Genomic DNA, 16,321 nt, shown 5'->3' on the forward strand with positions numbered 1-16,321 from the left:
GCAGCAGACATTGGTTCTTTATTGTCGTTGATATGCATATTCATATAAAGTTAATATATTCCAAAAGCCTCTATAGCGGTCAAACCAGTTAGGCCTCATTGATAGACCATGTTAGCTGCCAATTGTTGCATTTTGCATTAATAGATCACTGCAAACAGTACACCGTCTTCTTAAATAGACCTATTTTTTTATTCCTACAAATTTCAAATATGTCTGTGTGTCCGGCAAAGTCTTGCAATTCTCCCGATGTCTTTATTTCACAGATACGACTATAGTTTCTGAATTACAGTTGTTTGAGTGGTGAACTCAGAGTTTAGATTTCTCTCTTCCCAGTGAGGAGAGAACCGGTGCATTCAGTTGAGTTTCCATGGCAACCAGATACACACGTAGCAGGAGGGGAGTCTCTCTCTCTCTCTCTCTCTCTCTCTCTCTCTCTCTCTCTCTCTCTCTCTCTCTCTCTCTCTCTCTCTCTCTCTCTCTCTCTCTCTCTCTCTCTCTCTCTCTCTCTCTCTCTCTCTCTCTCTCTCTCTCTCTCTCTCTCATCTCTCTCTCTCTCTCTCCTTCTCTCTCTCTCTCTCCTTCTCTCTCTCTCTCTCCTTCTCTCTGCGTGTGTCTATCTGTGTCAATTGTTTTATATTGAATGTTTGATGGATCAAATTCACCTAAATCTTACACACTATTTCATCCTGTCACCTGCAGACATAAAGCCATTTGACTTCAAGATCCAGACATGAACGGTAACTTCTTCTGAAATAGTGCATCAACTGTTCCAACAGCTTCATCAAAAGATAGATCTACTCTCTGCTGTAAACCATGGAGAAACCAGATATTCTGAAGATCCTCAATGACGAACTCCTCACAGCCTACAGGAAGATTAATGCTCTTAAGGATGAGGTGTGGCAGCTGCAAGACCACCTTCAAGACAGAGATGATGTCATAAAGATGGCGGTGGAGAAGGAGAAGGAGAAGTAGAAGGAGAAGGAGAAGGAGAAGGAGATTGAGACCGAGACCGAGAAGGAGAATGAGATCCAGGCCCTGACGGAGAAGGTGGAGCAGCTGGAAAACCAGCTGAAAGAGAAAGATGATGTCATAGCGAAGGAGGTCAAGAAACGACGCGCTCGCCTCAGAGCCTATCTTGACTGCCTGCTGAGCTCACTGACTGTCAGGCCAAGGTTAAGCTTATGGAAGCAAGTCTGGCACCAGGAGCCACCTCAGCCTGATACAGGATGTAGCAGTGAGGTGGAGGTGGAGGTGGAGAAGGAGAAGGAGAAGGAGACAGAGAAGGAGAAGGAGAAGGAGAAGGAGAAGGGAGAAGGACAAGGACAAGGACAAGGACAAGGAGAAGGAGAAGGAGAAGGAGAAGGAGAAGGAGAAGGAGAAGAGAAAGAGAAAGAGAAGGAGAAGGAGAAGGAGAAAGAGAAGGACAAGGACAAGGACAAGGAGAAGGAGAAGAGAAGGAGAAGGAGAAAGAGAAAGAGAAGGACAAGGGACAAGGACAAGGACAAAGAGAAGGAGAAAGAGAAGGAGAAGGACAAGGAGAAGGAGAAGGAGAAGGAGAAGGAGAAGGAGAAAGAGAAGGAGAAGGAGAAAGAGAAGGACAAGGACAAGGACAAGGACAAGGAGAAGGAGAAGGAGAAGGAGAAAGAGAAAGAGAAGGACAAGGACAAGGACAAGGACAAAGAGAAGGAGAAGAGAAGGAGAAGGAGAAGAGAGAAGAGAAGAGAAAGAGAAGGAGAAGGAGAAGGACAAGGACAAGGACAAGGAGAAGGAGAAGGAGAAGGAGAAGGACAAGGAGAAGGAGAAGGAGAAGGAGAAAGAGAAGGACAAGGACAAGGACAAGGACAAGGAGAAGGAGAAGGAGAAAGAGAAGGAGAAGGAGAAGGAGAAAGAGAAGGAGAAAGAGAAAGAGAAAGAGAAGGACAAGGAGAAGGACAAGGAGAAGGACAAGGAGAAGGAGAAAGAGAAGGACAAGGGACAAGGACAAGGACAAGGAGAAGGAGAAGAGAAGGAGAAGGAGAAGGAGAAAGAGAAAGAGAAGGAGAAGGAGAAGGAGAAAGAGAAGGAGAAGGGGAAAGAGAAGGAGAAGGAGAAGGAGAAGGAGAAGGAGAAAGAGAAGGAGAAGGACAAGGAGAAGGACAAGGAGAAGGAGAAGGGACAAGGACAAGGACAAGGAGAAGGAGAAGGAGAAGGACAAGGAGAAGGACAAGGAGAAGGACAAGGACAAGGAGAAGGAGAAGGAGAAGGGAGAAAGAGAAGGACAAGGACAAGGACAAGGACAAGGACAAGGAGAAGGACAAGGACAAGGAGAAGGAGAAGGAGAAGGAGAAAGAGAAGGAGAAAGAGAAAGAGAAGGACAAGGACAAGGACAAGGACAAGGACAAGGACAAGGAGAAGGAGAAGGAGAAGGAGAAAGAGAAGGAGAAGGAGAAGGAGAAGGAGAAAGAGAAAGAGAAGGACAAGGACAAGGACAAGGACAAGGACAAGGAGAAGGACAAGGAGAAGGAGAAGGAGAAGGAGAAAGAGAAGGACAAGGACAAGGACAAGGACAAGGAGAAGGAGAAGGAGAAAGAGAAGGAGAAGGAGAAGGAGAAAGAGAAGGAGAAAGAGAAAGAGAAAGAGAAGGACAAGGAGAAGGACAAGGAGAAGGACAAGGAGAAGGAGAAAGAGAAGGACAAGGACAAGGACAAGGACAAGGAGAAGGAGAAGGAGAAGGAGAAGGAGAAAGAGAAAGAGAAGGAGAAGGAGAAGGAGAAAGAGAAGGAGAAGGGGAAAGAGAAGGAGAAGGAGAAGGAGAAGGAGAAGGAGAAAGAGAAGGAGAAGGACAAGGAGAAGGACAAGGAGAAGGAGAAGGACAAGGACAAGGACAAGGAGAAGGAGAAGGAGAAGGACAAGGAGAAGGACAAGGAGAAGGACAAGGACAAGGAGAAGGAGAAGGAGAAGGAGAAAGAGAAGGACAAGGACAAGGACAAGGACAAGGACAAGGAGAAGGACAAGGACAAGGAGAAGGAGAAGGAGAAGGAGAAGGAGAAAGAGAAGGAGAAAGAGAAAGAGAAGGACAAGGACAAGGACAAGGACAAGGACAAGGACAAGGAGAAGGAGAAGGAGAAAGAGAAGGAGAAGGAGAAGGAGAAGGAGAAAGAGAAAGAGAAGGACAAGGACAAGGACAAGGACAAGGAGAAGGACAAGGAGAAGGAGAAAGAGAAGGACAAGGACAAGGACAAGGACAAGGAGAAGGAGAAAGAGAAAGAGAAAGAGAAAGAGAAAGAGAAAGAGAAGGAGAAAGACAAGGACAAGGACAAGGACAAGGAGAAGGAGAAGGACAAGGACAAGGAGAAGGAGAAGGAGAAGGACAAGGAGAAGGAGAAGGAGAAGGAGAAAGAGAAGGACAAGGACAAGGACAAGGAGAAGGACAAGGACAAGGAGAAGGAGAAGGAGAAGGAGAAGGAGAAGGAGAAAGAGAAAGAGAAGGAGAAGGAGAAGGAGAAAGAGAAGGACAAGGACAAGGAGAAGGAGAAGGAGAAGGAGAAGGAGAAGGAGAAGGAGAAAGAGAAGGAGAAGGAGAAGGAGAAGGAGAAGAGAAGGAGAAAGAGAAAGAGAAAGAGAAGGACAAGGACAAGGACAAGGACAAGGAGAAGGAGAAGGAGAAGGAGAAAGAGAAGGAGAAGGGGAAAGAGAAAGAGAAAGAGAAGGAGGAAAGAGAAGGAGAAGGAGAAGGACAAAGAGAAGGAGAAAGAGAAGGAGAAGGAGAAGGAGAAGGAGAAGGACAAGGAGAAGGAGAAGGGGAAAGAGAAGGAGAAGGAGAAGGAGAGGAGAAGGAGAAAGAGAAGGAGAAGGAGAAGGACAAGGACAAGGAGAAAGAGAAGGAGAAAGAGAAAGAGAAAGAGAAGGAGAAGGAGAAGGAGAAGGAGAAAGAGAAGGAGAAGGGGAAAGAGAAGGAGAAGGATAAGGAGAAGGAGAAGGAGAAAGAGAAGGAGAAGGACAAGGAGAAGGACAAGGAGAAAGAGAAGGAGAAAGAGAAAGAGAAAGAGAAGGAGAAGGAGAAGGAGAAGGAGAAAGAGAAGGACAAGGACAAGGAGAAGGAGAAGGAGAAGGGAGAAGGACAAGGAGAAGGAGAAGGAGAAAGAGAAAGAGAAAGAGAAGGACAAGGACAAGGACAAGGACAAGGACAAGGAGAAGAGAAGGAGAAGGAGAAAGAGAAAGAGAAAGAGAAGGAGAAGGAGAAGGAGAAAGAGAAGGACAAGGACAAGGACAAGGACAAGGAGAAGGAGAACGAGAAGGAGAAGGAGAAGGAGAAAGAGAAAGAGAAAGAGAAGGAGAAGGAGAAGGAGAAGGAGAAGAGAAGGACAAGGACAAGGACAAGGACAAGGAGAAGGAGAACGAGAAGGAGAAGGAGAAAGAGAAGGAGAAGGAGAAGGAGAAGGAGAAAGAGAAAGAGAAGGAGAAGGAGAAAGAGAAAGAGAAAGAGAAGGACAAGGACAAGGACAAGGACAAGGAGAAGGAGAAGGAGAAGGAGAAGGAGAAGGAGAAGGAGAAAGAGAAGGAGAAGGGAAAGAGAAAGAGAAGGAGAAAGAGAAGGAGAAGGAGAAGGACAAAGAGAGGAGAAAGAGAAGGAGAAGGAGAAAGAGAAGGAGAAGGAGAAGGAGAAGGAGAAGGACAAGGAGAAGGAGAAGGGGAAGGAGAAGGAGAAGGAGAAGGAGAAGGAGAAAGAGAAGGAGAAGGAGAAGGACAGGAGAAAGAGAAGGAGAAAGAGAAAGAGAAAGAGAAGGAGAAGGAGAAGGAGAAGGAGAAAGAGAAGGAGAAGGGAAAGAGAAGGAGAAGGAGAAGGAGAAGGAGAAAGAGAAGGAGAAAGAGAAAGAGAAAGAGAAGGAGAAGGAGAAGGAGAAGGAGAAGAGAAGGAGAAGGGGAAAGAGAAGGAGAAGGAGAAAGAGAAGGAGAAGGAGAAGGACAAGGAGAAAGGGAGAAGGGGAAGAGAAGGAGAAGGAGAAGGAGAAGGAGAAGAGAAGGAGAAGGACAAGGAGAAGGACATAGGAGAAAGAGAAGGAGAAAGAGAAAGAGAAAGAGAAGGAGAAGGAGAAGGAGAAAGAGAAGGAGAAGGGGAAAGAGAAGGAGAAGGAGAAGGAGAAGGAGAAGGAGAATGAGAAGGAGAAGGAGAAGGAGAAGGAGAAAGAGAAGGACAAGGACAAGGACAAGGAGAAGGAGAAGGAGAAGGAGAAGGAGAAAGAGAAGGAGAAGGAGAAGGAGAAGGAGAAGGAGAAAGAGAAGGACAAGGACAAGGACAAGGAGAAGGAGAAACTTGTGACGATCTACAATGTCGAAATCCTCCGAGCCAACAGGAAGATGTTGGCTCTTAAGGAGGAGGTGTGGCAGCTGGAAAACCAGCTTAAAGACAGAGATGATGTCATAAAGATGGCGGTGGAGAAGGAGAAGGAGGAGGAGAAAGAGAAAGAGAAAGAGAAGGAGAAGGAGAAGAAGAAGGAGAAGGAGAAGGAGATGGAGAAGGAGATTAAGATTGAGACTGAGACCGAGAGGGAGATGGAGACGGAGAAGGAGAATGAGATCCAGGCTCTGAAGGAGAAGGTGGAGCAGCTGGAAAACCACCTGAAAGACAAAGATGATGTCATAACAAAGGAGGTTAAGAAACGGCGCGCTCGCCTCAGGGCCTATGTTGACTGCTTGGCTGAGCTCACTGACTGTCAGGCCAAGGCTAAAATTCTGGAAGCAAGTCTGCACCAGGAGCCTGCGCCAGGAACCTGAGACAAGAAGGAGCAGTGAGGTGGAGGTCAACAAGGAGAAGGACAAGGAGAACGAGAAGGAGAAGGAGAAAGAGAAGGACAAGGACAAGGACAAGGACAAGGAGAAGGAGAAGGAGAAAGAGAAGGAGAAGGAGAAGGAGAAAGAGAAGGAGAAAGAGAAAGAGAAAGAGAAGGACAAGGAGAAGGACAAGGAGAAGGACAAGGAGAAGGAGAAAGAGAAGGACAAGGACAAGGACAAGGACAAGGAGAAGGAGAAGGAGAAGGAGAAGGAGAAAGAGAAAGAGAAGGAGAAGGAGAAGGAGAAAGAGAAGGAGAAGGGGAAAGAGAAGGAGAAGGAGAAGGAGAAGGAGAAGGAGAAAGAGAAGGAGAAGGACAAGGAGAAGGACAAGGAGAAGGAGAAGGACAAGGACAAGGACAAGGAGAAGGAGAAGGAGAAGGACAAGGAGAAGGACAAGGAGAAGGACAAGGACAAGGAGAAGGAGAAGGAGAAGGAGAAAGAGAAGGACAAGGACAAGGACAAGGACAAGGACAAGGAGAAGGACAAGGACAAGGAGAAGGAGAAGGAGAAGGAGAAGGAGAAAGAGAAGGAGAAAGAGAAAGAGAAGGACAAGGACAAGGACAAGGACAAGGACAAGGACAAGGAGAAGGAGAAGGAGAAAGAGAAGGAGAAGGAGAAGGAGAAGGAGAAAGAGAAAGAGAAGGACAAGGACAAGGACAAGGACAAGGAGAAGGACAAGGAGAAGGAGAAAGAGAAGGACAAGGACAAGGACAAGGACAAGGAGAAGGAGAAAGAGAAAGAGAAAGAGAAAGAGAAAGAGAAAGAGAAGGAGAAAGACAAGGACAAGGACAAGGACAAGGAGAAGGAGAAGGACAAGGACAAGGAGAAGGAGAAGGAGAAGGACAAGGAGAAGGAGAAGGAGAAGGAGAAAGAGAAGGACAAGGACAAGGACAAGGAGAAGGACAAGGACAAGGAGAAGGAGAAGGAGAAGGAGAAGGAGAAGGAGAAAGAGAAAGAGAAGGAGAAGGAGAAGGAGAAAGAGAAGGACAAGGACAAGGAGAAGGAGAAGGAGAAGGAGAAGGAGAAGGAGAAGGAGAAAGAGAAGGAGAAGGAGAAGGAGAAGGAGAAGGAGAAGGAGAAAGAGAAAGAGAAAGAGAAGGACAAGGACAAGGACAAGGACAAGGAGAAGGAGAAGGAGAAGGAGAAAGAGAAGGAGAAGGGGAAAGAGAAAGAGAAAGAGAAGGAGAAAGAGAAGGAGAAGGAGAAGGACAAAGAGAAGGAGAAAGAGAAGGAGAAGGAGAAGGAGAAGGAGAAGGACAAGGAGAAGGAGAAGGGGAAAGAGAAGGAGAAGGAGAAGGAGAAGGAGAAGGAGAAAGAGAAGGAGAAGGAGAAGGACAAGGACAAGGAGAAAGAGAAGGAGAAAGAGAAAGAGAAAGAGAAGGAGAAGGAGAAGGAGAAGGAGAAAGAGAAGGAGAAGGGGAAAGAGAAGGAGAAGGATAAGGAGAAGGAGAAGGAGAAAGAGAAGGAGAAGGACAAGGAGAAGGACAAGGAGAAAGAGAAGGAGAAAGAGAAAGAGAAAGAGAAGGAGAAGGAGAAGGAGAAGGAGAAAGAGAAGGACAAGGACAAGGAGAAGGAGAAGGAGAAGGAGAAGGACAAGGAGAAGGAGAAGGAGAAAGAGAAAGAGAAAGAGAAGGACAAGGACAAGGACAAGGACAAGGACAAGGAGAAGGAGAAGGAGAAGGAGAAAGAGAAAGAGAAAGAGAAGGAGAAGGAGAAGGAGAAAGAGAAGGACAAGGACAAGGACAAGGACAAGGAGAAGGAGAACGAGAAGGAGAAGGAGAAGGAGAAAGAGAAAGAGAAAGAGAAGGAGAAGGAGAAGGAGAAGGAGAAAGAGAAGGACAAGGACAAGGACAAGGACAAGGAGAAGGAGAACGAGAAGGAGAAGGAGAAAGAGAAGGAGAAGGAGAAGGAGAAGGAGAAAGAGAAAGAGAAGGAGAAGGAGAAAGAGAAAGAGAAAGAGAAGGACAAGGACAAGGACAAGGACAAGGAGAAGGAGAAGGAGAAGGAGAAGGAGAAGGAGAAGGAGAAAGAGAAGGAGAAGGGGAAAGAGAAAGAGAAGGAGAAAGAGAAGGAGAAGGAGAAGGACAAAGAGAAGGAGAAAGAGAAGGAGAAGGAGAAAGAGAAGGAGAAGGAGAAGGAGAAGGAGAAGGACAAGGAGAAGGAGAAGGGGAAGGAGAAGGAGAAGGAGAAGGAGAAGGAGAAAGAGAAGGAGAAGGAGAAGGACAAGGAGAAAGAGAAGGAGAAAGAGAAAGAGAAAGAGAAGGAGAAGGAGAAGGAGAAGGAGAAAGAGAAGGAGAAGGGGAAAGAGAAGGAGAAGGAGAAGGAGAAGGAGAAAGAGAAGGAGAAAGAGAAAGAGAAAGAGAAGGAGAAGGAGAAGGAGAAGGAGAAAGAGAAGGAGAAGGGGAAAGAGAAGGAGAAGGAGAAAGAGAAGGAGAAGGAGAAGGACAAGGAGAAGGAGAAGGGGAAAGAGAAGGAGAAGGAGAAGGAGAAGGAGAAAGAGAAGGAGAAGGACAAGGAGAAGGACAAGGAGAAAGAGAAGGAGAAAGAGAAAGAGAAAGAGAAGGAGAAGGAGAAGGAGAAAGAGAAGGAGAAGGGGAAAGAGAAGGAGAAGGAGAAGGAGAAGGAGAAGGAGAAAGAGAAGGAGAAGGAGAAGGAGAAGGAGAAAGAGAAGGACAAGGACAAGGACAAGGAGAAGGAGAAGGAGAAGGAGAAGGAGAAAGAGAAGGAGAAGGAGAAGGAGAAGGAGAAGGAGAAAGAGAAGGACAAGGACAAGGACAAGGAGAAGGAGAAACTTGTGACGATCTACAATGTCGAAATCCTCCGAGCCAACAGGAAGATGTTGGCTCTTAAGGAGGAGGTGTGGCAGCTGGAAAACCAGCTTAAAGACAGAGATGATGTCATAAAGATGGCGGTGGAGAAGGAGAAGGAGGAGGAGAAAGAGAAAGAGAAAGAGAAGGAGAAGGAGAAGAAGAAGGAGAAGGAGAAGGAGATGGAGAAGGAGATTAAGATTGAGACTGAGACCGAGAGGGAGATGGAGACGGAGAAGGAGAATGAGATCCAGGCTCTGAAGGAGAAGGTGGAGCAGCTGGAAAACCACCTGAAAGACAAAGATGATGTCATAACAAAGGAGGTTAAGAAACGGCGCGCTCGCCTCAGGGCCTATGTTGACTGCTTGGCTGAGCTCACTGACTGTCAGGCCAAGGCTAAAATTCTGGAAGCAAGTCTGCACCAGGAGCCTGCGCCAGGAACCTGAGACAAGAAGGAGCAGTGAGGTGGAGGTCAACAAGGAGAAGGACAAGGAGAACGAGAAGGTGCTTGCTTCAGGGCCGAAAGGAGACGAAACTGCAGCAGGAAACAACTCCAACTATGGGACTGAGCTACAGAAAGGAGGAGGCCGAGATGAGCTGGAGGAGAGAGAAGAGGTGGAGAAGCCCCCGCCCTCACCCTTTTTCTACTCCTCAAAACAAACCCCTCCAACAAATGTTCATGGCACTGAAGTCAATTTAAAATGACATGTAGCATGTTAGAGTTATAAATAACTTGTCCATGTGTAAAACAGTAGTTTAATTTAAAAAAATAAAAAAATCACAATAATTATTTTGGGGGGCTGAAGCACATTTTAGGGGGGCTTCAAAATACCTTGTTCTTTAAAATGGACAACAATGTTTGACAAATATCCTCTTATCAGCACTGGAGCCGGAAACAACAGCAAAACCACTCGTCAAAGTTCCAAAACCTCTGCTCGGTCTGGATCTGTCAGCTGTGAATTTGAATTATGGTTATTTTTGTTTGACATTCTTGAAACATTTGTTTTCCACTGAATCTCATTGTTGTCAGTGATGTAACTCCTCAGAAGCCCCAGAGACATTTGAGAGGAATGTCACTGAACAGATTTTATAAACTGAAACAACCAGAGATCATTAAGATTAAGATGCATTTATTCCTCCCAAACACATGCACAGACATGCACAGGCACACTCATGCAGGTAGGGAAATTTAACTTCTGCTTTTGACCCATCTGGTGCAGGACACACAGAGCAGTGAGCAACCATGTACAGCGCCCGGGGTGCAGATGTTGGGGGAGTAAGGTGCCTTGCTCAGGGGCACTAGACAAGTCAGGGAGAATCCTCTTGGATTTTTGGACAGATCAATCCAGGTTCATCTTTTTGTTGTTTTTCTTCGTGGAGTCGAACCAGAGACCTTTTCAGCCCATAGTCCAAGTTTGTGCCACTGGTCCACCGCCTCTCCCCCTAGGGTAGTTCCCATACCGGGAGTCGAACCCGGGCCGCCTGGGTGAAAACCAGGAATCCTAACCGCTAGACCATATGGGAAAATCATTATCATTATCGCCAGGATGATGAAGGTGTCACAGATAACGCAGCTGAACGTATCAGTTGAAAGAAGAAGACAGGAGCTTCACCGAGAGACACAGAACACATAAAACCAAACATTGAATCAGATTATTTTGTGCGATAAATTAAAAGTATAAGTAGTGAATAATCATTAATTCTGAATCCAGCTGAGTTTGTGCACAAAGCATAATTAACCTGCAGTTGTTCATGTTTAGCAGGGTATTGACAACTTTTTTAATTTGCTCTCGTGTGCAGAAGTAAATGAATGTTGATGGGTTTAATGTTTTTGTTTCTGTAGCCGATGTGGTTTTAATGCTGCATTTTGTCTATCAGTGATTGAAGGCAGAGGTGAGAAGTGTCTGATTCAAACATTTAAAACACACTGATATCTTACTCTCTACCTGTTGGAAGAGGTCACGGGCTAAAAATAGAAATCTCATCCTACCCGTGGCGTCCGGTGATGATTTGTTCTCATTTCCAGGAATCGTTGCCATGGTGTGGTTAGTGCACTGTACATAAAGCATAAAACAACGATATATACAGTGTCAAAATTAATCAGGTTTATTCATTTTGAGTTTGAGGAAGTTGGTGAGGTAATAATTCTTACATGTGCAGCTTCATCATTAAACAAATGACATCAGTGACCTCACCTGTTGCTGCTGTGTCACCCCTTTTTCCAACAATAACACAACTGTGTGTCAATATGATCCAGGTTTGTCTCCAGGTTAGAATGATGCTGTTCTACTACACCCCAAAGACTTTAAATCAGGATTTGGTGACTGGGAAAGCCAGTGAAGTTCACTGAGGTGCATTATCGTGGTGGACGTGCCCAAAGTGAGTCAAGGAAACACAACAACCAATTGTTGTTTACACTGAATCCTGCCAATTCCTCCTGATTCACCAGACCAGAGGTTTTTCCGTTCTTCAGCTGTCCAGTGTTGAACATCTCAGTTGTAAAAGAGTCTGTGTTACTGCAGCTTCACTGTCTGGAATAACCATCAATAATATAATCCTTTATTTGATGCAGCTTCTAATCTGAAATTTCCTTTTTCAACTTTTTGCATTCAGTTGCAATGTTTCCACAAGATCATGATTTCACGATTCACGTATCTCATCCTTAAAGGATGATCAGTTCTCTGTTGAGCATTCTGTGTTCTGAGGAAATCTTTCCACCAGACTACATTCCCTCCTCATTACTTCACCCTGTTCACCCTGTTTTTTTTGTATTTTTTAAGTTGCAGTACTGGTCCTGAAAACATGTCCGACCTCTGCTGTGACTGTGAAACACTGAGCCACAGTTGAACTGTGTCCTCGATGTGGACGTGTCCACTTGGCCGAGGGACCACGGACACGTGCAGCACTCTGCCTTTCATCATGTTGATCATTAGAATCAAGGAGACTGAGCAGCACATGAACCTTTGAGTCTGAGCAGATATCGTTGATGAGCGATGAGCATTCCTTTCCTGTTACATTCACACTGACACTTAATCTGTTACTGCTGAGTCGGCACAAAGTTCTGCATAAATCTATCCACAGTGAAGAATATGTCTCGAGACCAGATCATTTAATTTAAGACCACGAGGCAAAGGGAAAACAAGGGATTGAGTCTGATTGGAGATTGATTGTGTTGATACAGACACTTTTCTTACTGTTCATTTATATTCACACTCAGTTTATTATAGAGTCATAGTTTCAGTAGTTACATCATCCTGAGTAAATTGAATAAATGTGGATTCAAAAAGGAAAAAAGGAAAAATATAAAAGCAAATTGAAGTGAAAGATTTCCACAGTACAGGTCTCAAACCCTCCTGGACGTCCCTCACAGCTTTAGGAGATTTTCCAATAGATCTGTGAGAAACTAGAGAATAAAATGGATGTACATGGAACCTGGTGATGTCATTAGAAACACAAAGTTTTGGTCCATTTGGTGCAGCTATAAAATATGTACATATATACAGTGTATATCCAGCCTCTCTCAGTCATACACAGTTTGTTGGTCAGTGGAGCGAGCGGTGTCGTTCCTCAGTAGTGCCGAGTCAACAGGAAACCACAGGAAAGAAACTAAAAGCTGAACCATGGGACCTGGAGATAAAAAGAGTTTCACGTCATCATGGAGCCACAGTGAAGCTGAGGGCCGCAGGTGACACATCCACTCAGTCCAGTCAGACCTGGGTGGTTTGATCTTTGGATCCATTAGGAGGATCCTCTTCAGTGGTATAATGTCACTCTGGTGCTTTTTCCTGACGGGGGGGGGGGGGGGGGGGGGGGGGGGGCAAAGTCTGCTTTGAGTCCGCACCATTACGATCCAAAACAAGCTGCTGAACAGACGAGCCCGAGAGCCGGTGTTCACACAGAACTCCTCGGCTGCAGTCTCACCCTCACCTTGCTGTGCTTTCTGAAAAGGGACACGAGTGTAAGAACGTGACGGCTGCAGTAAAAAGTTTAATGTGAAGAGTAAAAAGGGATTTCTCTGATGTGCCGGGAGACAAAGTTCGGACATGTGACGCTAAGAGGCAGGTGAACAAATAAGCAGTTTGCATCATCGCTGGGTTTAACAACCTGGAATTAAAGCTCCGGCCATGTGACGTTAGGGCTGGTGTGTGGGTTGTGTGTGGGTTGTTTTTGGGTTGTGTGTGGGTTGTTTACCGTTGTGGTGGCGACACCATGCACTTCCACAGGACAGCGTAGAGAGCCAGTAAGAAAGTGATGAACACCGCGGCTGCGATCGCACCTGAAAGACACAAAACATAGAATTAATTGCACTTAAAAATACAACTTTATGCTTCATACACACGACCTGATGAGAACCAAGTGCCGTTCACTTGCCGTTCAGGCTGTATCCTCTGCTTCTGGGGAAGTAATTTGTTTACCTGGTGATTTGAATGAAGCAGAATAAAAAGGTATTGTGTAGATGCACCATCCACTTTTTCTTATCCATCTTTTCAGGTTTTCTTTCCTGTCAAAGGTTTTATTGGTAGAAGCTTCTTTCCAGAGCTCTGCAGACCCGATGAATTTCATTGTCCACATTTCTACTTTGAGTCTGGTTACATAAAAAAATTTAATTTAAAAAACCGTAAACATCCATACACAGTATTTGTTCCAGATAAGGAATAAGTTGTGGTTTCAAAACTGAGCCGTAGACAGTAAACAGCAGTTCGGGTTAAAGAAGTGAAATTTTAACGGGATTGTGTTGAAAAGGTAATTCATCGTGACGCACACTTTTCAGGTTCCATTCCAGAAATGCTGCCTCCAGTCTGCTCTGCCCTCACAGTGAAACACTAGAGACACACAACCATCTCCACCCTGCCCGAGCAAACAGAGACACGGAGACATGAAGGACCTGGGGTCAAGGTGCAGCTACAAAGGGTCTCTATAGTCCAATTAGAAAGAACCAGGCTGTCAAAGTCACCAAAACACTGCTTCTTTAAAAATCACAGAAGAGTGTATTTATGGAAGTGTGATATTTTTGCCTGTCTGTCTGAGTATTTTTGGAAAACTCTGCTCTCGGCCAATCAAAACAACCCCCCCAAAGAAATCTGATCAAAAATCAAAAGGCCTCTTTTGCTTTGCAGTCGAGCTCCATCAACACCTGCCAAGTTAAATGTTTTAAAACTCGGGGCCGACTGTTGCTGGTGTAACACAACACGATTCCTGTTTATGTGTGAGTCTCCACTTTTGAGGGGGGGTGGGGGGTGGATGGCCTGGGTCTGTGAAGCCATGAGACTGTGGTGCTCACCGGGGATGATCCCACTGATGGTGGTTGAAGGGTCCTCTGTGCTGGAGGGAAGAGTGACCGCTGCGGCTGAACCTTCATGATGAGGAGAACAAACAGAAAACAATACTGATATAAAAGTGTGTGTGTGTGTGTGTGTGTGTGTGTGTGTGTGTGTGTGTGTGTGTGTGTGTGTGTGTGGTTAGGGAATAGAGTCATTAATGAGAATTAAATGTAAACGTCAGCTCTCCCCTCACAACCCTGAAAGGATAAGCGCTATAGATCACAGATGGATTTAAAATGTCTGTGAGTCAAAGAGCTAATGATCTATGAGGCACTTCAGTGACTCACTATTAAAATGCAAGTATATAACCTGAAGGATAAATCCTTAATTATGTGGATTTGGGTACTGCTCTTTTATTCCAAACCGGTTCTCAGGCTTGTGGTTTGTTGGGACTGCCTCAGCTGTTGATAGAAACGTGTGGCCATTTCTGAATACTACAGTTTTGTTCATAGTTTTGTTTCCCCCCTGCAGTGTAACCACGTCTGTTATGATCCCCTGTAGAACCCATCAGATAAACTTTCCTCATCTCATGTCCAATCAGTTCCTCCCTTCTCTGATAAACTAATTACCTCAAACGAGGAGGTTATGTTTTCAGTCCTGTTTATTTCTTAGTATTGTTTTTCCGCAGAATTTTCTTTAACAGAGATCGGGGCCTTTTTTTAATTTATTAGTGGCACAATATTGCTTTTTATACCTTTTAAAACCTCTTTGTTTCTTATCTAGTGTTATAACCATTGTGGTTTATTCCATCGTCTTTTCTGCATTCATTAATTTGCCTCAGCCTGAAGGGTCCTAATCCCTGTTTATTCATGTAAAGCACTTTGTAACTTGGTTTTGAAAAGTGCTGCATCAATTTGTTTATTATTATTATCATGACCAAGAGCCATTCTAGTTTATTATATTTATTAGATGCAGATTGTGTTTATAAACATTCATATCAAACATTTTCACAGTGATCAGCAGCTCCTGTGTTTCACTTGTTCTAATTGAAAGCCATCTAAAACTCTATAACTTTCTAAATGTGATTACTCCGGCACAGTAATCTGAAACTTTGTATTCTTCTAATATCTATGTGAAGATTATAAACTTGACTGTGGTGCACACCAGCACTTCACTCTTACCAGGACCTCAAAACAAACAAGATGCCAACTTAAACTTTGTAATGACTCTAGATTTATGATGGGCCTGACAGAGTAAACATCCTGAAGTTCCTTGATGAGCCTCCTGACTGGAACTCGAGAAGCAGATAAAGAGATAAGATAAGGTTCCTCACCGTTCCTCTGCTGAACTGCCTGGAAGAGCTGCCCTGTCAGATCCGGGTCGCCCATCTGAAAAATGCAGCAAAACACGATCATGTCTGCACAAAAATGGAAGTCGAGCACATGAGAAGCTCAGGTTAAACCCAACTTGTGCAGGTGAGAATCAGCCACTTCTTGCATGGGCATTAGTTTGGGGGGGGGGGGCTGTTTGCTGCAGAGATAGGAAACTTGCTGGCAGGAGGAAGTTCATGTGGGAAACCAGAGCGACAGGAGCAGAGATAAGAAAAAAAGCAGGAGACAGACACACGTTTCCCCAGTGGAGACACAACACTCCCAGTTAGTGTGGAGGAAACTTCGGTGAGAAGTGACCGCAGCGTGCAAAGTTCGAATCCCTCTGAGGATCCTCCCGTCCACTCACCTTCGAGCTGACTCGGCCTGCAACGGTTGAACTTTCACTCTGGTTCCTTCTTCTCCTCCGGTCACATTGTTGCTTTCTGTCCTCATCCGCTCCTCACGTTGTTTTCCTCTCAGCTGTGCGCGTCCCCGTGCTGCGTTCAGGGGCAGCTTGTCAAATCGCGTCTTTTACCGTCTCGCACGGGGGGGGCGGATCGAGTGTGTTTCTGAGTCGGTGCACATCCAAGGCATTTTTCGTTTACTGTTATCTCTATTGTGTTGATATGCAATAACTTCTGCATGCATATTCCTTTACAGTTTACAGTTGTCACGAATATGAATGAGGTTATCAGAGGACATTTAGACTAAACACTTGGTGTAAATGACCTCGTCTGGAGTTGAATCTGAATGTCTGGGCTCACAGACACTTGGATGAAACCACAGGAGCAGTGTGGAGGCACTTTGTTCTTTTTTAAACTTTTAAAGAAGTGGTCACCAGCTACTTCAGTTGTATTTGGATTGGCTGTGCTACTGTTTACCCTGGAAACTCCAAAGGTGTTTTGAGGAACTCCAACACTTCCACTCACCACCTCCATCAACATAGTGCTGAGTGGATGAGTGAGGTAATTTCTTATCATTATTATTTGTGTATTTTTATTTTGTAATATAATCGATTTGTTTCTGTCTCCGTTGATCACATCTTGTTTGTTTAACCCAACTGATTCAGTTA

General features: G+C 45.1%; 1 protein-coding gene, 1 long non-coding RNA gene and 1 other non-coding gene across 3 annotated transcripts; all 3 read right to left on the reverse strand.

The window, feature by feature from the left end:
- Positions 1-9,893: 9,893 nt before the first annotated feature.
- Positions 9,894-11,877, reverse strand: LOC128438258 (uncharacterized). Its single transcript, XR_008338308.1, has 3 exons — positions 10,814-11,877; positions 10,609-10,672; positions 9,894-10,127 (listed from the first exon to the last, which is right to left on the reverse strand). It is a non-coding gene; the product is annotated as an uncharacterized LOC128438258 (long non-coding RNA).
- trnae-uuc (transfer RNA glutamic acid (anticodon UUC)) lies at positions 10,071-10,142 on the reverse strand. The gene has a single exon. It is a non-coding gene; the product is annotated as a tRNA-Glu (tRNA).
- A 547-nt stretch (positions 11,878-12,424) lies between the features above and the next one.
- Positions 12,425-15,777, reverse strand: sb:cb288 (uncharacterized). Its single transcript, XM_053420760.1, has 5 exons — positions 15,617-15,777; positions 15,213-15,267; positions 13,900-13,971; positions 12,810-12,894; positions 12,425-12,558 (listed from the first exon to the last, which is right to left on the reverse strand). The coding sequence occupies exons 2-5, from the start codon at positions 15,265-15,267 to the stop codon at positions 12,510-12,512; spliced, it is 261 nt and encodes an 86-aa protein (XP_053276735.1). The 5' UTR covers positions 15,617-15,777; the 3' UTR covers positions 12,425-12,509.
- Positions 15,778-16,321: the final 544 nt, after the last annotated feature.

This window comes from Pleuronectes platessa, chromosome 4 (genome assembly GCF_947347685.1).
Source record: "Pleuronectes platessa chromosome 4, fPlePla1.1, whole genome shotgun sequence".
Lineage (NCBI taxonomy): Eukaryota > Metazoa > Chordata > Actinopteri > Pleuronectiformes > Pleuronectidae > Pleuronectes > Pleuronectes platessa.